At 43.1% G+C, this 23,326-nt stretch overlaps 7 protein-coding genes across 7 annotated transcripts; 4 read left to right on the forward strand and 3 right to left on the reverse strand.

Moving 5' to 3' along the window:
- Positions 1-724: 724 nt before the first annotated feature.
- Positions 725-1,530, reverse strand: BCR41DRAFT_211536 (hypothetical protein). The gene has a single exon (XM_022019962.1). It carries the CDS (start codon positions 1,394-1,396, stop codon positions 962-964), a length of 435 nt encoding a protein of 144 aa, XP_021876049.1. The 5' UTR covers positions 1,397-1,530; the 3' UTR covers positions 725-961.
- A 1,457-nt stretch (positions 1,531-2,987) lies between these two features.
- BCR41DRAFT_211540 (hypothetical protein) lies at positions 2,988-4,683 on the forward strand. The gene is made up of 2 exons (XM_022019963.1): positions 2,988-3,869; positions 4,494-4,683. Exons 1-2 carry the CDS (start codon positions 3,176-3,178, stop codon positions 4,499-4,501), a joined length of 702 nt encoding a protein of 233 aa, XP_021876050.1. The 5' UTR covers positions 2,988-3,175; the 3' UTR covers positions 4,502-4,683.
- A 2,154-nt stretch (positions 4,684-6,837) lies between these two features.
- Positions 6,838-9,458, forward strand: BCR41DRAFT_375270 (T-complex protein 11-domain-containing protein; the record flags this gene model as incomplete). Its single annotated transcript, XM_022026934.1, has 3 exons — positions 6,838-7,473; positions 7,612-8,020; positions 8,134-9,458. 3 exons carry the CDS (start codon positions 6,838-6,840, stop codon positions 9,456-9,458), a joined length of 2,370 nt encoding a protein of 789 aa, XP_021876051.1.
- Positions 9,459-9,682: 224 nt separating this feature from the next.
- On the reverse strand, positions 9,683-11,370 carry BCR41DRAFT_363562 (alternative oxidase-domain-containing protein). Its single transcript, XM_022025902.1, has 3 exons — positions 10,694-11,370; positions 10,323-10,564; positions 9,683-10,228 (listed from the first exon to the last, which is right to left on the reverse strand). Exons 1-3 carry the CDS (start codon positions 11,252-11,254, stop codon positions 9,910-9,912), a joined length of 1,122 nt encoding a protein of 373 aa, XP_021876052.1. The 5' UTR covers positions 11,255-11,370; the 3' UTR covers positions 9,683-9,909.
- Positions 11,371-11,978: 608 nt separating this feature from the next.
- BCR41DRAFT_426279 (hypothetical protein) lies at positions 11,979-14,711 on the reverse strand. Its single transcript, XM_022030713.1, has 5 exons — positions 14,133-14,711; positions 13,928-14,017; positions 13,749-13,836; positions 13,419-13,591; positions 11,979-13,111 (listed from the first exon to the last, which is right to left on the reverse strand). Exons 1-5 carry the CDS (start codon positions 14,340-14,342, stop codon positions 12,047-12,049), a joined length of 1,626 nt encoding a protein of 541 aa, XP_021876053.1. The 5' UTR covers positions 14,343-14,711; the 3' UTR covers positions 11,979-12,046.
- Positions 14,712-15,077: 366 nt separating this feature from the next.
- Positions 15,078-16,725, forward strand: BCR41DRAFT_363566 (PapD-like protein). The gene is made up of 5 exons (XM_022025903.1): positions 15,078-15,237; positions 15,346-15,498; positions 15,699-15,814; positions 15,934-16,305; positions 16,426-16,725. The coding sequence occupies exons 1-5, from the start codon at positions 15,195-15,197 to the stop codon at positions 16,573-16,575; spliced, it is 834 nt and encodes a 277-aa protein (XP_021876054.1). The 5' UTR covers positions 15,078-15,194; the 3' UTR covers positions 16,576-16,725.
- Positions 16,726-18,062: 1,337 nt separating this feature from the next.
- On the forward strand, positions 18,063-22,982 carry BCR41DRAFT_382355 (P-loop containing nucleoside triphosphate hydrolase protein). The gene is made up of 4 exons (XM_022027357.1): positions 18,063-18,563; positions 18,671-19,086; positions 19,193-21,491; positions 21,582-22,982. Exons 1-4 carry the CDS (start codon positions 18,181-18,183, stop codon positions 22,942-22,944), a joined length of 4,461 nt encoding a protein of 1,486 aa, XP_021876055.1. The 5' UTR covers positions 18,063-18,180; the 3' UTR covers positions 22,945-22,982.
- The last annotated feature ends 344 nt before the right edge of the window (positions 22,983-23,326 follow it).

The raw sequence follows: 23,326 nt of genomic DNA on the forward strand, positions 1-23,326 counted from the left end.
GCTCCAAAGTTTCCTGTTTTTCCTGTTGCTCCGCATACTTTTTCCAGTATGCTTCCTCCTCCGCATCGTCACCATCCGCATGGATCTCCCGTGCCGTGTTGCTTGCGCCGTCCACAGTGTTTTTAGATAGAGATGTTTTGCCCTGCCTGAGGGCCTCCCCTTCGGTAGCTGATTCGTCTTCTGTATCTCCGTATTGGCCCCAATAATTGTCGTCATCATCGTTATCGCTATCGTTATTATCATTTTTGTCTCTAGGCTGATGACCCTCGTTCTGCAACTCGATATCTGGGGTACTGCTATGAAGTTCATAAGGTGATCCGAAAATAGTGTATGTGGACTGTGGATCGTGTTCCTCCAACAGTATCCATCCAGAATCTTTCAGGTTGCTCTCTTTAGCAACGATCATGTTGTGATACCTCCAGATAAATTTTTTAGGTGCCTTGGATAATGAGGATGTTGCTGCTTCTTCGTCACGAATCTCTTCCATTGTCAAGACGATGAACACAAGCAATGGCGGGTCATTATCAGCATTACGATCATGATCATGGTCATGACCATGATCACGAGCACTCGAGCTTGTGTTACTTGTTCCTCCAGATTGATTGGCGGATCCGATTGGTATAATAGCCTGTACAGTTTCTGAATCCAAGATCCTGTGATAGACGGGGGTGGTTTCCCATGATACTGCAATATCTGGAGGGTTGAGCGGTGACTGATCTGCAGACCAATGCTGAAGAATAAAGCTTTCAAAGTGGCTGGGAGACCATGTTACTACGGGTGTGGATGAGAAGAAGGGTAGATCCCAGACAAAGAGCTCTTTGAGGTTTGATCCATCAGGCTTGGTCAAAAAATGGATTCTTTGCTTGACAGGTTCGGAGGCATAGCTGGCCAAATCATGGAACCTCTGACAGACATGAGCGTACAAGACAGCCTGGACCTATATTTTTTTTGTTAATTCATTTTAATGGTATTGCGCTAGGAATATAACAAAGTTGCTTTTTCTCCTCTCTTGTTTCCAGATTGGGCGGAACTGAAAAAAAAACCGTGTCAAATTTATTTGTGATGCATAGATGCATACTAGAAAAATATAACCCCCCAACCCAGCGGAACACGAGATGTAAACTATGATTAGCCAATGTTGTGTAAAAAAAAAAAAATGCAAACACACAGGCGAGCTTATTATGATTGTGATTGTTATTGTTGCTATCGGATGTATTTTGACAGGAACACGAATAGGGAGCATGCACAGGAACAATGTATGTATAGTCCTGTACAGGGAACAAGAGCAGGGGATAAAGATACAGGAATAGGAATAGGAAAGGGAGACGGGAGCTGTTTCCGGTGCAGCTACACAAAAAAGATGGATGCGCTTCATTCCACTCATGCACAGTGTCATACCATATCTGCAGAACTGCAGAAAAAAAAAAAATAATAAAGGAAAAGATAAAAAGCTGCAGTCGGTCTATGTAACCATGTTTTCTTTTTTGTGTGATGATGGACCAGGAAGGGGGGCGAGAAAACAAACCGAGTTGAATAAAGGACAACCAACAGGGGACCAGTCAAAAGCTGGCTGCTGTGTCTAAATGTCGGCTTTGACAGAGAGCATCCGCCACTCTCTTCTGGATAATATGCATTAAAATACAAATGATGCATATTATATATAAATGTAAATGTGTGTCTTCAACATTCTTTTTTTTACAAGCAAGGCTAAAGTTTTTTTTTTTTACCAGTGCACGAGCATCTGCAACAGTGGGAATAGTTGTCATCAGTCTATTATCGTTGTTGATTTGTTTTTTTCTTATTTCTCGGAACTGTTCTTGCAGTTTATTGTCTCAACCTTACAAGGTCGCGGGAAAGACGACAAAGAAGGAGTATTAGCGATATATACAGAGAGTTTGCGCAAAAAGGAAAAAAGCAGTTGAAAGGAATGAAAGGGGTTGAATGAATGAGAAAAAAAAAAAAAAAAAAGTTATTTCAGATCTCGTATTGCTGCAAATGTACATGTAGTTTGACTTGTATAAGAGACGTGTCAAAGGCAGAAACAGCACCATAGTCACTGCGTTGAAGTGTTCATGGGTGAAGGTGAATTGTTCATGCTATTTGATTTTGTTCATTTCATTCCTGTTCAAACACCCTTGTTTTCCTAATCAATCATAAACCGACGAAAAATAAAAAAATGGAAAAAATTAGACTATTAAATAGTCCAAAACATGGTACATCAACATGTATAAATGTACAAGTAATATCTGAATTACATGTACATGTACACAATTTTTTTTTTCTTACAGGGACAAGGTAGAGAAGCAAGTTAAAGGAAAGTAAAGGATAAGGAAATAGGAGCATAGGGGCATGTTTGCAACGACAATGATCACTGCACTCATAAAAAAAAAAAATAAAAAATAAAAGGCTCAATGGCTCAAAGGAAGTGTAGTAGACTCTTTCTTCACTCCTCTTTCGAGCGTGCTTTTGTGTGTTTGCGCATTGAGCTTCATATTTATTTGTGTATGGTGTGTGTATGGTGTCTGTGGATATCTTCCAGCATGTGTGTGCATGCTCTTTTTGGTTCCCTTTTCTCTTTTAAACTCTCTTACGCTTTCACTTACTCCTCGTTCTCCTCACTCCATGTCTGCTTTCTCTTTCTCTTTGCACCCGCCCCCTCTCTTTTTCACTCTCTCTCTCGCTCTCTCTTTACATCTAGGAATTTGCTCACTCAATCTGTAAAATTCATTCATTGAATCATTCATTCATTCATCCATTCATTCATCCATTCATTCGTTAAATTCCTTTGCTCATTAACTCCTTTTTCATTCTATCCTCCTCGTCTTACCTACTCATTCACCCAATCCACTTATTCACTTTAACTCCTTTTCCCTTTCCCTCGCTCCTCCTACTCCTCCAACTCACTCTCTCACTCTTTCACTCTCTCACTCTCTCACTCTTGCTTCGACAACCTCTCCTGCACACCTGCGCTTCCTCTCCTTCTCTAGCGCCCAAAAAAAAAAAAAAAAAAAAAAAAAAAAAAGTCCACTCTCTAACCATTCACTTGCCTTTACTTCACAATCCGTTCCACCCTTCTCTCCCCCCTTCCTTTTCTTCTTCCTTCCTTTCTTCTTTTCCCCCCGACTCAGTGCCACCGGCGGGGCGTGGTGAATTTTGAGCGACTTGAACCGCAATAATGCAGCAGGATCCCTCCTCTTCCTGGAATAAACCGCTCCTCTATCGCAACAAGTCGGCTGCAACGACATCCACCACCACCGCAGCCACAGCCACCACTCCAACCGTCTCCTCCACTGCTGCTGCTGCTGTTGTCGTTGCTGTCGCTACTAATTCTACTGCGACTTCAACGGGCTCTACCTCTGGATCCTCAGCGTTGCCACCCTCTATTCACTCAAGATCTCCGGCCTCAACGCCCTGTCTCACTTCGAGCCATGTCAGGCCAAATACCAACCGTCACGCAGATGTTCTCGCCATCCACCCCAGTTTTGATCTGAGTATTCCCTCCTCGTCAGACTCGGGTCATTCGTTATCATCTCCCCCTTCTTCTCCTACATCTTCGTCTGATCACCAAGATTCTATCAATGCCATCGTCGCATATCAACATGAACATGAGACCACTCTTCAAAATGATACTACATCTCCATCTTCACAAGGAAAAAGGTCAGCAGACTGGCTGCCATACAACACAACGGTCACTGTTTCGCTGAGAGAGCTGCGAGATCTTGGTACAGAAAGCAGAAGTAGCCTCGATCATGACCTTGAAAGCGATAATGATGTTGAAATGCGGCAAGATGCTCCAACCTCTAAAAATAACAAGAGCAACGATGACAACAATCGCAGCAGCAACAACAGCACAGTCAAACAGATTCAAGGTACTGCCTCCCCTCCCCCCTTTCCCCTTTGTCCGCTCCATACTTCACACCGTTTCGGCATATGTGTGGCACGAATGATATACGAAGTGATGATAGCAAGATCGGGTATCAGAGATATCAACAAAATATTCATACTTGTCACAATGAGAATCTAAAGTCAATAGGAGCCATGGATATCTTTTTAAAAAGACAAAGGGCAGGATGGACAAAAGAAAGAAAGAAGAAAGGATAGGTTGTGTGTGCGCGCTGTATCCTGGCGAGATACAGTTCAAAGTCTCGTAATGTGGTGTTTTCATCCCACTCCTTCCTATCTCACCTTACTCGTATCTATTCCTTCTTCCCTCTTCAGTCAACTCGCGCATCCTCTCCTTCCCCTTTCCTGTTACGCCTCATTACTCTTGTAGTCGAACAAAGACCATGTACTGTCCACATCTAGGTCTCTTTATTTTTTCTCTTATTTTCTTATTTTTCTGGCATTTTGTAGTGGCATGGCGGAAAAGGGTGAAGAATACCTACCACAATTATATCCGCAGTGGATTACGATACTAAACTTTGTTTTAATGGCACATTCGGGATTTTGTGTTCGCGTACCAACCACGTTTAAACGTATTGGATTTACTACAGACTATTAAAAGGATACACACCGCATCTCCGTTCTTTGACCACTCACAAGGGTTGTGTATCTACACGCGCGTCTTTTCAAACTTGAACTTTTTGTGGTTTCCCTCCTGTGGCTGATGGCATGGAGTGTCTTTCTTATTATCTACGATCTCTACATACACGCAACAACGGATCTAACTCACCATCAACAGCTTGAAATCCCATGGTGGTAATCGTAGACTTTCTTTATTTCGCCAATTCTCTTTCTCTCTGTTCCAGTAACTCCTCGTCCTTCCACTCTTCTTCCTACTTCTGGTGACTCCTCATCCTGACCTTCATCTCGATTTCTGCTTTTACCTCCCTCCTATACTCCTTCTGATTCCTTCTTTTACAAACGTCATCTGTCAGCACTGTTCTCGTAACATAAAAAAACCTGCACTATTCTACGATGTCTCCTAGTGATATGCACTGTTCCCCATCTCAGGGAAAGACATCAACTCCAGGGTCACCATCTCTTTCTCCTTTCGATCCATCTACTGTTTCCATCAATCATTCCCTTATACCCGTGATATCTTCAACTCTATCATTTGCTAAAGAAGGGCACCCCATAGTTGCCCAGTGCGATCATCAGATCATCTCTCCTCCAGCAGATTCCTTACTCCTTCTCCTCATCCATACTTCTATAGATACCCTCCAGAACCAAGATCATATTGTAGAAACGACCCAGATGCGCAAACCTTCGATCACTGTCGATACCAGCCTTGATTCATCATCCAGCTTCACTTCGAGACTGCCGCAATCCTCACACAACTCCAGTACTCAGTCTTCAAGCCAACGAGACCCACTACGCAAAGCACCGATTTTCCTCCCTCATTTTTTCTCTAGTGCTCATCCACCTAGTCTGCCAGACGATTCCAAATCTGATCTCAAAGAAGAGGATTCTGACGAAAGTAGCTCTGAGACTGATAGTGATAGCAAAAGCGACCATTCGATCGACGCTACTTCCCCATACATTGTTGTCACAGACGTCAAAAGCATTAGTTTTCGTGACATCTCGACAGTGCCAACCTTGACTACATTTGATCGTAAGCCATCAAAGAGGCGCAACTCTAGCGCTTCGTATCCTTCACCGGCATTATCAACTATTCCTTCACACAGCGATCCGTTTTCGTCTTCTGCCTCACGTCGTAAACGTGTCAAAAAGTCTTCTTCTTCTACAAAGCCCGCGTGTGGTTGCGCCAAGGTGCACAATTCATCCACTCTGGGCTCTGATTCGGTGACAGAGCTAAGGTGCAAGAAGGAACACAGGGCTTCTGGACGTTCACGGCGGACTTCTAAAAGCCGTTCTGGTCAAGCGATGGGGTCAACAGGTCGCATCCGTACCCTTTCAGAGTCCGAAGCCTCTGTGTCGGAACCTAATCAGTCGTCCCACCGCCTGCTACATCAACGTCAACGGCGGGAGAGTCGGGAGCCATCATCAATTCAGGATCAAAACATGGAACAATCTCAAAGCACAGTGCAAGATTCCATCTCAACTACACATGACCAGATACATGTTCAACATCTTTCTCAATCGCAACGGTCATTGCGACATACTCAGCACAGCACCCAGAATAGATCAAAAGAATATCAGCTCCGCATTCAGATCCCTCAACAGCGCGAACAACATCAAAAGCGCCAGAGGAGCCCGCCTGCTCATTCCCTGGTATTTGAGACATCGATCGATTCCTCATCTACATTAGTGCGCACCAACAGTGGAGAGCGTCAGAAGAGGGCGAGACATCAGAGCTCTGACACGACAGATGACGGAAATGCTCAACAGATGACATGGCAGAATACTGATCAGCAACGCGAGGACGGTGCTAAAGCCAAAATCACCCTTCAAATACAGGCGCAGCAGCCCCCACGGATACATCCTCTTGACAAAGATACCATCTCTAACGTCGTCGTAAAAAATGGCAACAGTCGAAGCCCTGGTAAATTTGCAAACATTGAACCATCTATCCATCCACTTGACATGGATGTATCTCAAGATGGGGTCAAGTCTCAGCATGGTTTACCCAGTAAGGACGTCTCACTACAGCACAGTATGGCTTCAAAGGTTCATTCAAACATAGCTACCGCTCCAGCGCCCAAACCAGCTGTAAGCATACAACCATCAATATCGACTCCAGCCCAGAGCTCGCATCGAATGAATATAAATGATAAAACGACGGCTGCACCCCTCGCCAAAGCGACCACTACTTCAAGCGTTCCTGATCAGGCTATATCATCCACATTTCCAAAGCCTGTACCTTTGTTAGCAGTTGACTGCGACCCAGCAACGTTGATGCTACCGATCACTCGCGAGACGCTTCGAGAACTTGACATGCTTGAGATCTTCAAGAACCCCCAGTTGCGGCACGACATTGTCTTTGATCCTCATCTTCAGTTCCGCCCCAACTTTGATGGTGAACGGGGTCTTGTCAAGAGAAGAGAAGCGGATCGTTTCTGGCGTGAAGTGGGCATTGAGCTGAATAACCGACGAGCAACCCTTGCTGCCCGTCGTGAGGCCAGCAATACCATGCTTAGCCTTGCAGGCTTGCCATCCTCGAGCTCAGCGAGTCGTTTAGTTCAACAACAAGCCCAACAATTGTGTCCATTGCCCAAGGCGGTCTTGTTGCCTCGGTTGATTGACGAGCTTCGTGAAATTTTAATTTCACTATTGCCTCCGACTCCACCAGCTCCAGCAACTTCTCCAGACGGCAAGCCTGACCCTCCTCCAATCAATCCTGAGCGTGTTCAGTTAATGTCTACGTTAGACCCAGACCTGATTATCCAAGAGCTTGATCATGGAGTCTTGGATGTACATGCGCTGTTCCGGTTCCTGGGAGATTGCTTGAAGGGTCATTGTGCGCCAATGCGAGATGCCTTGGTTGAGTCCATGGTCAACATTGTCGTGGATTTTGATGAGATTGTTCGTGGAATTCGAATGTGCTTCGAGATCCTAGAATGGATGAAATTGGTAAAGCATACGAAGATCTGTTTTTTTTTTTTTTTTTTTTTTTTTGGAGTACCAATTGAACTTTCGTTTCAGAATACTGATTACACTAACATTTTCACTATCTTCGTTTGTGTGTCTGTCTCTATTGGCTGATATCAGGATATTGCGAACCATCAGCTACGTACCCTTCGACCTTGGCTACTCAATAACTCTGTTGATTTTGAACAAAAGTACTTTGCAGACCTTTTGACTCGAGGAGGATCTTTTGAAAGAACGATAAGCTGGTTCAAGCGCGCATGGATTCAATGGGAATCCGTTAAGCGAACAGTTATTGGGCCACAGGTGACTAACAATGAGACTTCAGCTCAGTCTAATTTGGACTCTAGAAGATCTAGTTTGGCTACTTCTACCACTGTTACTATGATTTTTGATACTGATCATGGTAATACTGGACAGGAACCCAATACTGTATCGTCATCTGCTTCTACAATCCTTGATGACAAAAGACGGTCTGCCATTATCAGAGCAGATATTGGTGAGAACATCTTGGACGGAGTTGTCAATGAAGGTATATTAAGACATATGTTGTTTTATTTATTTTATTTTTTTTTTAAAAAAAAGGTAGGATCATTTACTAAAGTACTATCCCATTTATTATAATTACTTTACAAATGTGAATAGGCTTATTGGAGATGATCCTACGTCCTCATAGGGCGACTAAAACCATGCCTGAAACATTTGAGTTTGACCACTACAGGTTACTTTCATTCCACAATGATTTTCAAGACCTCACCATCTTGTGTATTCTTCTGATCCTTTTTCGACAATTGGCTCAAAATGCCTGGACTCAGCAGGATCTTGTCGAAATTAAAAAAGTCGTATGGCTATTGCTGACAGACGAGAATGCTAATTTTGGAGCAAATACCAATCCTGGACCGGGAGCACCTGCCGCCGCTGCTACAGGAGACTCTGACAAATCCTCGCCGAGCGCCAGTAGTAGTGGTATGAAAGACATTGTGATCCAAATCGAGTTTGCCGCAAGGAAAGTTCGAGAGAGAAACAAGAGCACGACTACTCCCTCTACAGTAACAGCAGGATCTGGAGTTGCAAGACCATCCCAATCTGTCGGAGTCCCAACACTGATAGGAGTGCAACGTCGCAATAGCCTTTCACTCGGGGCAGTGGCTGATGCGAAGAATGATAAGATAGCATCGTCCACTCTATCGGTACCGTTGAGCTCACTCGCAATGTCTTCGTCTTTGACACCAAGCCCATCTGCCTCGTCGTCAACTCTTACAAGTGGGCTCTCTGGCAATGATACTAATCTCCTAGCTGCATGGTTGGACAATGCGCTTACCAAGACATCAATGCTTTATCAATTGATTCAAAAGCGATTGTTGATCCATTTCCGGCGTTGGCTTTATTTGCATTCTTGCTCATCTATGATGGTGCTTTCGGCCTCATGTGCTACGTTAGCCTCTGCCATGTCCATGTCCAAGGCAACCGGCTCGAGAGATACAATGAAGACGGTTGAAGAAGATGAAGAGGATGAGAACGGCATGGATGTTGGAAAGTCAAGCTCGAATGATTCTGTTAAGGATCAGGAGAACAAAAATGGCGATGGCGATTGTCAATCGGCTGGGGCTGTGGTTAAAAACCAATCCTCAGAAGCTTCATCTCAGTCTGGCACCGCTTCGACTTTGACAGCGTCAACACTAGAACCAGCATCAGCACAGGCACCGGCACCATCGCAGGATGCAGCGCCAGGAATGTCGGCCGAAGAAGCCAATAAGGCAGCAGCTGAGGCGCTTGCTGCAAAACTTAGTTTTAATACGGTAGAGATGGAGGCTCATGGACTGACAGGGCTCGAGGATGAGATGATTGCACTTTTGGAGAAGATTAGGGCGGTTGCTGAGTTTAATAAGAAGGTATACGGGTCGTGGTATCGGGATCTTGTAATGCAAGGTCGCGCAGAGAACTGGTTGGAGAAGGATATTAGAGTCTAATATTATTATTATAATTATTTTAATCCATTTTTTTATCATCATCATCATCATTGTTATTTTCCCTATTACAATTAACATAGACTTTTTTTTTTTTTTTTTTTTTGCTTGTTTGTTTTCCTTTCTTAATATCGTGTTCATGTTCCAAGTTTTATCATTCGTTTTTTTTTTTTTCTTTTTTTTCTTAGGCATTATTTTTTTTTATTTTTTATTTTTTTCAGATATGACTGATGAATTGTACAATAAAACTGACAGGTTTCTAGTGATCCAGCCCACTTATAAGTCCATTTGTTGAATTATGTAATATGTGTGTGCTGTTTATGCTTTATTGTTTATTTGTTTCGTATGGAGTAAAAATGAAAGAATGCTTATTCATGCCATCGTCGAAACCCGGTTTCAGATGAAAGACGATAATGCACTTGGGATATAAATGTATACTTTTTCTTTTGTTCTCTTAATATTTGTTTGGCTTGGACCATACTTCTTCAGCATTATTCTTAGGGACCATGCCACGTTCCTCTTGCAACTTGTGAATGTCAACACGAAGATCCTCTTGCTTCAAAGCGATACGATCGCTGAAATGATGGTTTGTCTGCATATGAACAGCTTCGTCCAATCGGATGGCAAGACAAACATCACGAACTGTGGCATTGTCCTCCAAGTTCCAATATTCGATAGCAAGCTTGGGAGCAGGACCGTTCTCAAGGACGCCAGCCTTAATCTCGTCCAACATATGTGTATACGAAATCACTGCCTGTTCTTCAAGATAGCCACTAAAAAAAAAAAAAAAAAAAAAAGTAAAATGAGTAAAAATTATACAGCAAAAAATAAATAAATAAATAGTGACACCAGAAGGTTTGAACTAACACGACACGATGTGCTGTCCGAGGAGAGGCCAAGTAGAGAGCAAAGAACACGTTGAAGAAGACACCTTGGACAGCTGTGACCAGAGCACGCTCAAAGAGAGTCGGTTGAGCGACCTTCATCCATGTTAAGAGATGCATACGTTCGTTCTCAGCTTCGTGGAGTAGATGTGAAATCCAACCGCCGTCATGGGAGCATCGGCGCAGCGAACGCAAATGACGTAGCATTCCAGCAACCATTCCCGGCTAGAAAAAAAGAAAAGAAAAAAGAAAAAGTCCAGATGAGATTAGCAGTTAGCACAGATTTGATGGATTGGGATCAGGGGTCGATAAAATTAGGAATAGAGTTATTTTATTTTATTTTTTTTTACTTACGACAGCAGCAACGGTTTCCAAAGCGACGACACGATGAATATATTTTGTTCTAAAGAACAAATCAACAGGGATTCGAAGACTTTTGACAACATGGTAAGCAACCCAATCGCTCACATTACTGGGCTCACGATGGAAACCCAGGTCAATGGGAATGGCTTCCAAGTCCTTTGTGGATAATTTTTTGTCGCCCTTAAACTCATCACGCATGGGCATGGGGTGAATTTCATGCATCAAGACTTCTGGGATTCCATTGTGGATAGCCTTTGGGATCATGGACAGATCTGAAGCAGAGGATTTAAACTTGAACGAGAAGAGTCTTTGTTGCTCATGTTGGAATGGTTGATAAGATGATGAAGATGATTGTGATCCTTGACGATACCGGATTGAGGTGGCAGGAGCGATGATTGAGCAAGGTTTTGCAAAGGTTTTAGAGGCGAGAGTAAAGGATGAAAGAGATCGCTTGCTGTTCATGTTGAGCAAGGATTGGACAGCCGACTTGAAAATGGGTGCCTGGGCAGATGGATGCACCAGTGTTGATCGTAAAGGAGCAAGAGTGGTCATAGCGATGTCGATGTAAATGAATCAATGAAAATGAAGTTGGGATATGATCCTGAATGTGAAGTTTGAATGTGTTTGAGTATATTTTTTGATTGAAAGAATGATGTGGGAAAAAAAAAAAAAAAAAAAAGAATAGAAAGGGGGATTTATATGAGTAGAGAGGAAAGAGATGGCACGGACCCACCATTTTGGTTCTTTGTGCGTTGTGTGATGGTGATTGTCACACTGACACTGCCGTATAAACAAATTACACTATAACTTTACGGCGTCTAACGCAGAAGGAAGGGGAGGTTAAGGGAAGACAAGGAAAAAGGTTTTCTAAAGATGGAGATGTAACCGAACGAAAAATAAAAAATGAGCACGTCGAATTAATCCGTTTACTCCCTTTCCGAACGTAGGAGGAAGAGCATTTTAGAGAAAAAAGAAAAGATCTACTTACTACTGACTGTGTGTGAGGCTGTGCATGTCATTCAATCACTGCACGGTGACATCAGTCGGATTTCGGAGCGGAGTAAAATTCTCCGCAGCCATATGTTCTTTAAGATTTTTTTCACTCCTGTTCCTTCCGTTTTTTATGATTGCTTGCCTCCTTTGGAAGTTGACCCCGGAAGCCAAATCAGCGCAGAGCATTACATTTACATGTTCTTTTTTTTTCTATTGTCATTATATTATCTACATTGCATTCATAGAGTTCAGGTCATACATAACTTTTGAAACAGGCGTAAACACCACATGGTACTTGTACGCCCCAAGATGTTGGTTATTATTATAATTATTTTACTTTATTTTATTTCTTCAATCTGCATCCCATCCATCATCGTCATCGCTTCTTTGTTGGCCATCATCATCGTCATCACTGTAGGTTAACTTGGTCTGTCTCCGGTTCAAGGCGGCCACAAGAGCAGAGACCAAATCTCCCTGACTATTACTCGGTCCTATTGGTGAAGCAGGACGTTTTTGCATTGGTGGAGGAGATCGAAGGCCGCCCGTCTTGCGCAGCCCTTGTAATCCACCTGCTTCTCGGATACTTGCTAACAAGGAACTCTCAATTGGGCTCTTGAGCTGTGTTGCTTGGCCATTGCTGTACTTTGTCTCGCTCTTATGCTCATTTGTTCCGGATGGGCGTAGCGATTGTCGAATGGCATTTAGATTTGAGGTGCTGATAACGAGAGATGGTCCTGTATTTGATTTTGATGCCTGTGCCGTATCAACTGTCGAAGGAGGAGCTTGACATGATGACTGTGATGCTGGTGGAGGAGGAGGAGGAGGTGGTGGTGGTGGAGGCGCGACGGCTGTTGGAGGAGGTGAAGACCGTCCATCTGTTGTATTCGCCCCCACTAGTGACGGTTGATATTGCTCTGCTATTGGCTCGACAGGTACAATAGGTAGCAAGGACGAGTCTGTAGGTTGTGGGCCTGTGGTAGATGACTGATTATAACCAAAGGAAGATAGGCTGGCCATGACCTGAACCAATGGTCTTGGCAGATACCCATGAAAGGGAGTAGGGGATGCCAACAAAGGTGTAGTTGGGGATGAGGCGCCCGCAGTTGATACTGGCGGTGGTGGAGGTGGTGGAGGTGGTGGCCGTTTTTGCTGTGGAGATAAAGGTCGTAATGGAGTAGTTGTGGCAGCAGCAGCAGCACCACTACCGCTGCTAGCACCAGTGAAGGGTGAAGGAGATTTGTATAAAGTATGTCCATTGGATAGCTGGGCCTTTTCGATTTGTTTTTTACTCAACCCACCATGTGCATTGACGAAATCGGTAATAAAAGTCGCGTTCTCTTTGATCTGTTGTTTGCTGACGCCACAGATATTGAGTTGATCAAATAGCTCTTGCCATGCTGGATCAATGTTTTGAGCCTGGTAAGGATGTAAATACATGTCAAAGGTACAAGAGGTGTTAGTATGATTCATCAAGGTTATTGTTAAAAGATACTGCTATTATGCTCTTTGGTTGAACACATGATAAACGTATGCATTACAAAAAGCCGCTGTTTGCCCCTATCTGATTCTGCCCACTCAAATCGTTGACACTTTTTTTTTTTTTTTTTTTTTTTTGCTCACTTCTTTTTACAAAGAATGATGACCTTTGAAAAGAGAAATAGGGGGGACGAGGGGCGGGAGAGGGGAAGGAGCAAAAAAGTAATAGGAATTTAGCCTAACTTACTTCAAAACCAATGTCAGGATCCCAACCGATATGGCCAACATGTCGAAAATCTGAAGGGAGTCCGATGCGGGACTTGTCTACTTTTCCATTCTGTAGAGGGATTCTACCTCGACCCTGAGCGCCTCCTGACTTTCCTGATTTTGCCAATGCCCCTGCAGTTGGTACCGGTTTGACTAGTGTATTTTAACGATAAATATGTTTGATGTTAACAATTATATTGCGTAAGGAAGTTTTAGTTGTTGACACAGAGTGAGAAGTGTAGAGAGTAATGGGGTGAACATCATCAGCTTTTTTTTTTTTTTTTTTTTTTTTTTTTTAAAAAAAACTTACATGGTCGAAGTTGTGCCCGTCCGTTCACTTTTCCAAAAAATACTTCTGCTTCATGTTCATCTGCAAACGAGAACCCTGCAACATAGTTCTGTGCAAAAGATAAAAAAAAAAAAAAAGGTGAGCTGTAAGTCACATTGACAACTTTTTTTTTTTCTTGGTTCAGAATGGTGATGCCTTACATCTGTTTGAAACGTATGAAAAAATGGTTTGTCTTGCGAGTAGACGAATCCGTCATAGAGTTCCTGCTCCCAAACTATACCTCTGCTATACTACAAGTTTTATCATTCATGAGGTATCGAAGCAAGTTATTAGAATAGATTCAATGGCATTTTTTTTTTTTTTTTTTTTTTTTTTTTTTTTCAAAAAAAAGCTTCGTTTTCTTACCAAGAGGTCGACGATGCGCAAGTAGAAAGTATGACTTGTCTGGATCAAGGCTACTGCACCCAAGATGCCAGAATAAGTCCATTGGTATGGATCAGGATAGGCAACATAAAGCCTAGCGACTGTTGCAGTGATGATCCTAGTGCTAGGCGATGACAAGAATCGTTTGACTAAAGCCTTGTCCTCAGGATTGTTGAGTGTGATGCTGGGCATCTGTGATGATGATTGACTGTTTTCTCTCTTTTTTTCTTGTTTGTAGCCGTCCCAAGAATCCTGTCAGATATTTTCGATCGTTACTTGAACCCGAGCTTGGTGATTGTTGGTAAGTTGATAGTGAGAGTGAAAGTGGAAGAGATTAAGATTTGGTTATTAGAAAGAGATAGAGGAAAGCGAAAGGAAGAGAGAAGGAAAAGAGAGAGAGAGATGTAAACAAGAAAGCGAGAGAAGATCTGTGATGACGAGAGGGCCGTGTGTGTGATGGACAAGCAAATCTCTCCTTGATCACATAAAATAAAGTAAAAAAAGGGGCAACACAGAAATGGAGCCTTTGTCTCGGGTGACAAGAGCCACGAGGTGCTGGTCGTTCATTGTGCTCTGTGCCTTTTTCAAAAGGTTCTTTGTGCTGTGAGGGTGAAAGTCAGACTCACAAAGGTGTCGTTCCCAGTATTTGGCAATTGGTTTTTCATGTGTCAGTTTCAACGAGGTAAAACATATTGGCATCTAGCATAATATGACATCCAGCAATGAAATGGCGTGGTGTCATTTGTTCATTGCTGTATATTAATAATGTATTCTGTATTCTCAGTATAGACGAGTGCATATGAAAAACATAAAAGACAGGAGTAAAGCCAACAATGAGAACTATGAGCACAGTAAAGAATGGGATTTTGATCATCGAGAGCTTTGTTTCCTGTCGCGACAAAAGTTCTTTTTTTTTTTTTTTTTTTTTTTTTTTCCTACCTCTTTACTTCTTTTCATCACTTTCACTCTCACTTACCCTCTCAGTTGCCCTTGACTTCTTTTTTCTTTCAATCCATCCTCGTCATCCTCTCAAACACACACGCAATGTCCATCGAACTCGAACCTTCGGTTCAACTCTGCTTCAGACGTAAGCATTCAACTGGATCCGATCACGCTTTCATATAATATAATGCCAACAAAATGGTTATGACCATCTCGAACAACTAACAATTCATAAAAAAAATTAAAAAAATAGGACCTTTGACGGAGGCTATCAAGGAGTCCTTGATCATCCGCAACCCTACTCAATTGCCCATCGCCTTTAAGGTCAAGACTACTGCTCCAAAGCAATATTGTGTCCGCCCCAACTCTGGGCGTATTGAGCCAGGAGCTGAGCTGGAAGTGCAGGGTGAGTTTTGGTTTCATCAGGATCACCATGACAGGAACAATATTACTTTTCATAATGTCGGGATCATCGAAAGCCTGATGAAACCGTACATCATCTTTATTTCCCAAGAAAATCCAAAAAAAAAAAAAAGACAAATGAGGGGCCACGCGTCTAACATTAGTATTTTGTACACGCGCATTTGTTTTATGGTCCGTGTCTAGTTCAAATGCAGGCCATGAAGGAGGAGCCACCTGCTGACTTCAAGTGCAAAGACAAGTTCTTGGTCCAGAGCGTTGCTATTACTGCTGAACGCGAGCAGTTACCTGCGGCTGACCTGGTTTGTCCTTTCATCCATTCTATATTGTTTCAGTTTTCACATACAAGGAGTGTAGAGAGTGTCTGCATCTATTTACGCCAAGCCATTTCATTTTCCCATATTAAAACCAACATCAATAGTGGCCTACAATGGAACGGGATGCAAAGGATCAGATCCGTGAGAAAAAGATCCGTTGTGTCTTTGTGCATCCTACCGAACCTGGCACAACTCGGATCAAGGGAGAGGATGAACACGGATCACAGAGTGGCGGAAGTAGTACCCAAAATGCTCCTACGGACGCCCATCAACAGCAGCATCAACAGACAGAGCCTGCACCGATAGCATCACCAATCCATACCACGCAGGCTAGTAGGAGTAGCCATAGTGCGTCATCCTCATCGCCTTCCAGCAATATCGACGTCTCGGTCCTGAAACGCGAACTAGAGATAGCTCGTGAGACTATCCAAACTCTTCAAAATTCGATCGATAAGTTGCAGAAAGAGACCAACACTGTATGTCATATATTGCTTTGCTTAAAAAAAAAAAAAAAAAAAACTAGCACCTGTGATATATTGGCCACTGAACAATTCACAAATATGAATGTATCTGGTGTTTTCTGCATTTAAAATTAGGTCCGTCCACGCAAGCCCGAGTCGAACGCCGTAGCACCAACAGTGGGCGCGATTCAACACCAGAATTATGTCCAACAAGGGCTCTATCCTATTAGCTATGTTGCTGGAGCAGCAGTCATCGCTTTTTTATTTGCATATCTCTTTTTTTAAAGACCATTGTTCTTTTTATTTTTTTTTTTCTTCTACCATTTTTTTTCTCGCACAAAACACAACGACGAATATTCTAGGTTAAGAGAATATTAAATGGCATAGTCTAAGATTGCATCTTTATTTCTCACACGATTAAAGTGCAGATTAGGATACATGTATGATGCAAAGTGTTCAAAACATTATATGGACGTACCTGGACTGTGTAAAAATTCCCTGAGAAAGTGGCAGTGCCTTTCACCAACCTGATTGGACTGACTGAGCATGACCCTCCTCCATTCACACATGGCCTTTCCCAGGAACACACGCCGCCCTGATTTCGGCTCTCTTTTCTTATCAGTGCACATGCTTGTGTCCCGAATTTGGTCCAATGATCACGGCCTAGTGCTGCGGAAAATGAATGTTTCTTATTAAGAAGACCATTCATACTTTCCTTTGAGGGACCATTAAGATGAAGGGTGGGCGAAATAAATAGACGAGCCTTCACTTGGAAATACATGTCGGGATAGAAGATACGAGAAGATTTTTGTTTTCGAAATGAAATGGAGCTCTATTGACAATGATCAATAGTCCACTTATGGTTGTTGAGTACATACGAATGTACATTTACGTTGAAGTATGTCCGGAAAAAGTCTTTTCTGCTTCGCTTTTTTTTTTATTTTTTTTTTTATACTTTTTATCCGCCCCATTGCCCAATTAGACTAATCAAGGAGTGGTTGACGAATGAGAGCCCTGTATGACCAACAACATGTCGATTATGAGAAAGTGCGGCGATTCAACAACACCATCCATGTTGTTTATCTTCACCTTATTTAAGCAAAAAGGTGAGCGATTCACTTTTTTTCCCTTTCTTTTCTTTTTTTTTTCTCTTTTGTCCACCCTCTTCTCAACCCACGCCTCCCTGTCACCCTTCAACTAGTCATTCCTGCTTTCGACTGTTCTAATCGTACTCGTCGGATCAGATACAACTCAGCTGACAGGCCGTGTAAAATATCATTTCCATTCTGTTCGGTCCACACTTTCGATTTAAGCAAGTGCAAAAACTTTTTAGTTTAATTCAGAGAAATGGATTCCACTGTCGGGTATGTTTGAATCCCACTCATGTTGGATCATATGCTTCTATCATGAAGATAAATAAAGTTGAGGGCAACGATTTATTTAATTTATTTCATTTTTCTCTGTAGATTGGTGGATTCCACCCTACCACTGGCTTATTCAATTGCCTCCGTAGGATTAATTTTCTATCTCACCAAGAAGCCTATTCATCTCGATCAGTATGACGAGGTGAGAGAAAGTCTTCAGAATAATGATGATGCTGCCATCGAGGACCATCAAAGAGGCGATACTGCACATTCGGATTCAGTGGTACTAGAGTCATTCCAAGCACAATACCAAGCACAACGTGCTTCTGGCATGGCTATCAATTTTGCTCGGTTAGGACTCACGACTTTCCAGCTGGGTTTGGCTGTGTTTTCGATGATTCTCATTCACACATCCAGGAGCTTATTAGGTGGTATTAGGGTTTTATCCTGGGTATATGCCTTGGTATTATCCTTTGTGCATCTTATCCGCCCTACTGCTTCTCACCAGCTCCTGCTTCGACCTCAAATGGACTTTTTTTATGTACTTGAGCTTGTTCTATCGGCAATCCGGCTATACCGTGCAGATATTTTGGAGCTGCCTGCAAGTGAATGGTCTCTTTCACTCAAGATGGAAGGTGCTATTTGGATCACGGTTGTTCTATTAATTTTGGTGGCGTTGGTGACCACACCAACTCAACCATTAGCAACGGTCAGAAAACCAAGAGAAGGCGAGGTCCCCCGTACTCCTTCTGCTGAATTATCTTCGTCCTTTTATTCCCAGATCGCGTTCTCCTGGATTAATCCCCTGGTTTACCTCGGCCTCAAGAAGCCTCTTCAAAGTGCTGATCTGCCTGATCTGGAACCAACAGATCTGTCACAACACACTGTTAACAAGTTTAAAAGACTCCAGTAAGTATTTCGCACTACAAGGCATCCATCATCCACACACAAACAAAGCCATTTGTCAATGTATACTTTATTCACATGTTTGTGTTAACATTTGTTGGTTATTTTAGCAAACAGACTAAATTTATTCGAGCTGCCCTCACTGCTGTCCGTCGTGACATTATCATCCAGTTCTGCTGGGGAGTCCCTTATAGTATGCTTGCTGTTGCTTCGCCTTACTGTCTCAACAAGATCATCAAATACATTGAATGCAAGGATTGTGGCCCACCAACATTCAATAACTATTTGTGGGTATTCGCTTTGTTTATGGTAACAATACTCGAGTCAGCTGCACAGCAGCAAGCTTTGCATCGAGGTCGTCGCCTCTATATCCACTTGGTTTCAATCTGCAATGAGCAGGTTTTTGCAAAAGCACTTCGTCGCAAAGACACGGCCTCCCCTGACAAAAATGCTGACAAAAATGCTGACAAAAAAGAGAAAGCCGACTCGGATGTGAACAAAAAGAAGCGTGGCTTAAACGTTTCCAGTAAGTCCATGGTGTAAACTATTTAATTTCTTCGTTCCTCATTGTTATAATTTTTCCATCCAATCTCACTCTTTTTTTTTTTTTTTTTTTTTTTTTACGTGGTTAGACTTGGTTGGTGTTGATATCGAGGCATTGCAACAGATTTTCTGCTATATGTATGAGCTTTACTCGATCCCTATTCAGTTTAGCTTGGGTGCCTATCAACTCTATTTGCTACTTGGACGGGCTGCTTTTATCGGTATTGGATTCATGATTATCACATTACCTGTTCCTGCTTTCCTATACGCTACCATTGGTAAGCTCTTTGCGGCAGTTATGGAAAACAAGGATGACCGCATGGATTACCTTACAGAGATGTTATCAGCTATTCGCATTGTCAAGTTCTTTGGTTGGGAGAGCAAATTTGTCGAAAAGATCAATAACGCACGCGAGAAGGAACTCAAGCAAATCAGGAAAACCTACGTCCGAATGTGCTTTGCCGGCATTGCCTGGCAGATTATTCCGCTCCTGAACACTGTGGTCTTCTTTTTAGTCTACACAAAGCTCTACGGGAATGAAATTTCAGCCTCAATCTTGTTTACTACATTATCGCTTATCAACATCATGCGTATGTCCTTGAACACGCTTCCTTGGGCTATCAGACACGCCACGAAGGCTTCTGTCAGCATGAAGCGTATCGCTAAGTTTGTGGAAGAGGAAGAGGAGCTCATCAGGGATACGACAGTGACTAGGCTTGATGGCAAAGCTCGCACGCACTCTGAATCTTATCCTTTGATTGGTTTTGTCAATGCTTCTTTTACCTGGCCCAATAAAGAGCAGGACAATGTGTCTGAAGAAGTAACTGAGAAAAAGTCATGGCTTCAAAAGTTGAAGAGTAAGTTCTCAAGGAACCCTGAGCCCGTTGCTGGGCCCGCTAGTGCGCCCGAGGCTGTACAAGAGCGTTTCAAGCTCAAGGGCATTTCCGCTGATTTCCCTGTCGGCCAGCTGTCGTTGATTGTCGGCCCTACTGGATCTGGAAAGTCTGCTCTATTGCTTGCTCTTCTAGGTGAGCTTGACCGCCTAGAAGGAAAAACATATTTGCCTCGTTTGGATTATGACGAAACTCACACACGCGGTCGAGGTTCTGGGATTGCATACGTCGCTCAGACAGCTTGGCTTCAAAACTCGACTATCCGTGACAATATTCTGTTTGGCAAGGAATTTGATGAGGTTCGTTATAATGCCGTCATCGAGGGCTGCGCCTTAGTAACCGATTTCGATATCCTTGAAGCCGGTGATGCAACCGAAATTGGGGAGCAAGGAATTACACTCTCTGGAGGCCAGAAGCAGCGTGTCTCCCTTGCTCGTGCTATATATTCCGACGCTGCTGTCCTTCTTCTGGACGATTGTCTTTCTGCTGTCGATACCCACACGGGCAAGCAGCTATTCCAAACTTTGACTGGGCCACTTATGGAAGGTCGTACTATTCTTATGGTCACTCACCAAGTCCAATTGTCATTGAGTGCAGCCAGTTATGTTGTTGTTCTAGATAATGGCGAGGTTGTTGGCACAGGCACTCCAGAGATTGTTTTGCGTAACAAGTGGATTGAAAATGTGACGCTGGCCACCCCAGTGGCAGATGATTCGAGCGAAGTCAGTACCCTAGATGATGAAGGTGCTGCCAGGAATATCAAAAAGCCCGAGAAAAAGGCTTCGAAGCTTATTGAAGATGAAAAGAAAGTAGAGGGTTCTGTTTCCTGGAGTGTCTACAAAATATATTTGACTGCCTCCGGCGGGTGGTTCTTCTGGATCAGCATCCTCGCTTTCTTGATAGTACGCGAGCTGATCAGTATCAGCCAAAATGGGTGGTTAGCTATCTGGGCCAACAAGGCTGCTGAAGATACTGGAGCTTTTGTTATTATGGCCATTCGAAGGATTACACCTGAACCTATTATCCAATCTGTGTACTCAGCGTTTACCCCGAAAGGCGGGAATTTATCTGATGATGTGACCATGAAAGTCGCTGGACCCGACAACGTCGTATATTATCTTGGCGTTTATATTCTTCTCAGCCTTGCCACAGCAATCTTTTACTCGCTCGCGGAGTTTTATGCATTGGTTGTAGGCAACATCCGAGGATCCAGAGTCATTCATAAAGATTTGCTTTACAAGGTCTCACGTGCCAAAGTCCGCTTCTTTGACACCACGCCCATTGGCAGAATCATTAATCGCTTCAGCACGGATATTGCGACAATCGATGAGCAAGTTCTCCGTGGTCTAGAAAGTTTCCTTGGCTATGCGATCGCACTCCTTGGTATCATTTTCATTATTTCCGTCAACACTCCATTGTTCCTTGTTGCTGCTGTCTTTATTGTCGCCATTTACGTTGTTCTAGGATATATCTATGTTCCTGTCAGCAGAGATCTGTAAGTGTTTGTTTTTGTTAAAAAGCTAAAGGAAGTAATTGCCATATTTTAATTGCTGACATTCTTTGCTTTTAATTTCCTGTAACGTAGCAAAAGACTAAACTCTATCTCCAAGTCACCAATCTTGAATCACTTCAACGAATCTCTTAATGGTGTGGCCACCATTCGTGCCTATGGATTTGAAAAGCGATTCCAGACGAGAAACTTGGTCAATTTGGATGACAACAACCGGACCTTCTTCCTTCTCTGGGCGACGAACCGATGGTTGCATTGGCGAGTCGATATTACGGGTGCACTGGTTTCTTTCAGTGCTGGAATGTTAGTTCTGCGCAACTGGGAGTCAATCGCCCCTGGCTGGGCTGCGCTAAGTTTAAGCTATTCGCTCATGTTTACCTTAAACATCGTGTGGATCATTCGTGTATATGCTGAGAACGAGATGAACATGAACGCAGTTGAGCGTGTCTCTGAGTACATGGATATTGAGGAAGAGCCTCCAGCAATTATTGAGGGCTCTAGACCCCCAGCTTCCTGGCCTCACTCTGGTGAGATTACTATCAATCATCTTACAGTTCGTTATGCACCTGATACCCCTGATGTTCTCAAGGATGTTTCAGTCAAGATTAAGGCTGGTGAGAAGGTTGGTGTCGTGGGCCGTACTGGATCGGGCAAGTCGACGTTCGCTATTAGTTTGTTCCGCTTCATGGACCCTACAAGTGGTAGCATTTGCATTGACGGCATTGATATCAGTAAGATTGGTCTCCAAGATCTTCGGTCTAACTTAACGATCATTCCTCAGGACCCCATTCTCTTCAAAGGCACTCTTCGCTCCAATTTGGATCCCTTCGGCGAACGTGAAGATCAAGAGCTCTGGGAAGCATTGAGGCGGAGCCACTTAATTCCAGTAGAGGCGGCTAAGCGTCAGGGTACAGAAGCTCTTATCTCAGATCGAGATACTGCAAATCCCTCTTCATCTTCTCAATCGCCTGCACCTTCAGTCAAAGGTTCTCAGTCTGATACCGACGTGATTGTGGACCCCTCCAAGATTACGCTCGACACGAGTGTAAAGGAGAATGGTTCAAACTTTTCTCAAGGCCAACGCCAGTTAATTGCTCTGGCTCGTGCACTGGTTCGCCAACCGAAGATCATCATCATGGACGAAGCTACCGCCAGCGTAGATTTTGAGACAGATATCAAGATTCAGAACACCATCCGAGAAGAGATGGCAGATGCGACCATGGTTACGATCGCTCATCGTATAAGGACGATTGCAGATTTTGATCGAGTTCTGGTCTTAGATCAGGGAAAGGTGGTAGAATATGACAAGCCCTATACTCTGATGCGCAAGGAGGGTGGTATATTTAAATCCATGTGCGAGCGCTCAACAGAGTTTGATGCGCTTTTAGCCATTGCAGAAGAGAAGGAAAAGCGTGATGCACACCGGTTGAGACAATAAGATTGGCCAGTTTACAGTTTTGTAGGTTTTATAATAATAGGAATAATAAAAAAGCCTTTCTCAATTATAATCAAATAGGCAAATGCCTCGAAGAAAAGTTGCCTGAAATGTTTATGTGCATCTGTATGCCAATCTTTTATTCAACACTGATGATTGTTGGGAATCTTTAGGTCAGTCATTATTGGACATATTGCCCCGTATTGTTTTGCTTAAGAACAGGAGGATTAACCTATACATATGGGGGTGGATGGAATCTAAAAGAATCGATGTACTTTTCTTTCTTTGATCGGTTTATAGCTACAGGTTTTCAAATGTTATTGATATTTAAAAGAACTTTTGCAGAGAGACAACAGAGCCTTTTTGAAGTCAAGCCAGAAATTTC

Source organism: Lobosporangium transversale, assembly GCF_002105155.1.
Source record: "Lobosporangium transversale strain NRRL 3116 chromosome Unknown BCR41scaffold_64, whole genome shotgun sequence".
NCBI classification, from domain to species: Eukaryota; Fungi; Mortierellomycota; class Mortierellomycetes; order Mortierellales; family Mortierellaceae; genus Lobosporangium; species Lobosporangium transversale.

Excerpts from the sequence above, each read along its gene's own strand:
- BCR41DRAFT_426279 (XM_022030713.1), bottom strand. The coding sequence starts at position 14,342 with ATGCCCAGCATCACACTCAACAATCCTGAGGACAAGGCTTTAGTCAAA. Across the intron at positions 14,018-14,132 it reads TGCGCATCGTCGACCTCTTG|TATAGCAGAGGTATAGTTTG; the intron begins GTAAGAAAACGA and ends TAAAACTTGTAG. Across the intron at positions 13,837-13,927 it reads TTCATACGTTTCAAACAGAT|AACTATGTTGCAGGGTTCTC; the intron begins GTAAGGCATCAC and ends TCTTTTGCACAG.
- BCR41DRAFT_211540 (XM_022019963.1), top strand. The coding sequence starts at position 3,176 with ATGCAGCAGGATCCCTCCTCTTCCTGGAATAAACCGCTCCTCTATCGC.
- BCR41DRAFT_363562 (XM_022025902.1), bottom strand. The coding sequence starts at position 11,254 with ATGACCACTCTTGCTCCTTTACGATCAACACTGGTGCATCCATCTGCC. Across the intron at positions 10,565-10,693 it reads TGGAAACCGTTGCTGCTGTC|CCGGGAATGGTTGCTGGAAT; the intron begins GTAAGTAAAAAA and ends CTTTTTTTCTAG. Across the intron at positions 10,229-10,322 it reads CGGACAGCACATCGTGTCGT|TGGCTATCTTGAAGAACAGG; the intron begins GTTAGTTCAAAC and ends TTTTTTTTTTAG.
- BCR41DRAFT_211536 (XM_022019962.1), bottom strand. The coding sequence starts at position 1,396 with ATGACACTGTGCATGAGTGGAATGAAGCGCATCCATCTTTTTTGTGTA.
- BCR41DRAFT_382355 (XM_022027357.1), top strand. The coding sequence starts at position 18,181 with ATGGACTTTTTTTATGTACTTGAGCTTGTTCTATCGGCAATCCGGCTA. Across the intron at positions 18,564-18,670 it reads AACAAGTTTAAAAGACTCCA|CAAACAGACTAAATTTATTC; the intron begins GTAAGTATTTCG and ends TGGTTATTTTAG. Across the intron at positions 21,492-21,581 it reads GTTCCTGTCAGCAGAGATCT|CAAAAGACTAAACTCTATCT; the intron begins GTAAGTGTTTGT and ends CCTGTAACGTAG.
- BCR41DRAFT_363566 (XM_022025903.1), top strand. The coding sequence starts at position 15,195 with ATGTCCATCGAACTCGAACCTTCGGTTCAACTCTGCTTCAGAC. Across the intron at positions 15,499-15,698 it reads AGCTGAGCTGGAAGTGCAGG|TTCAAATGCAGGCCATGAAG; the intron begins GTGAGTTTTGGT and ends GTCCGTGTCTAG. Across the intron at positions 16,306-16,425 it reads TGCAGAAAGAGACCAACACT|GTCCGTCCACGCAAGCCCGA; the intron begins GTATGTCATATA and ends ATTTAAAATTAG.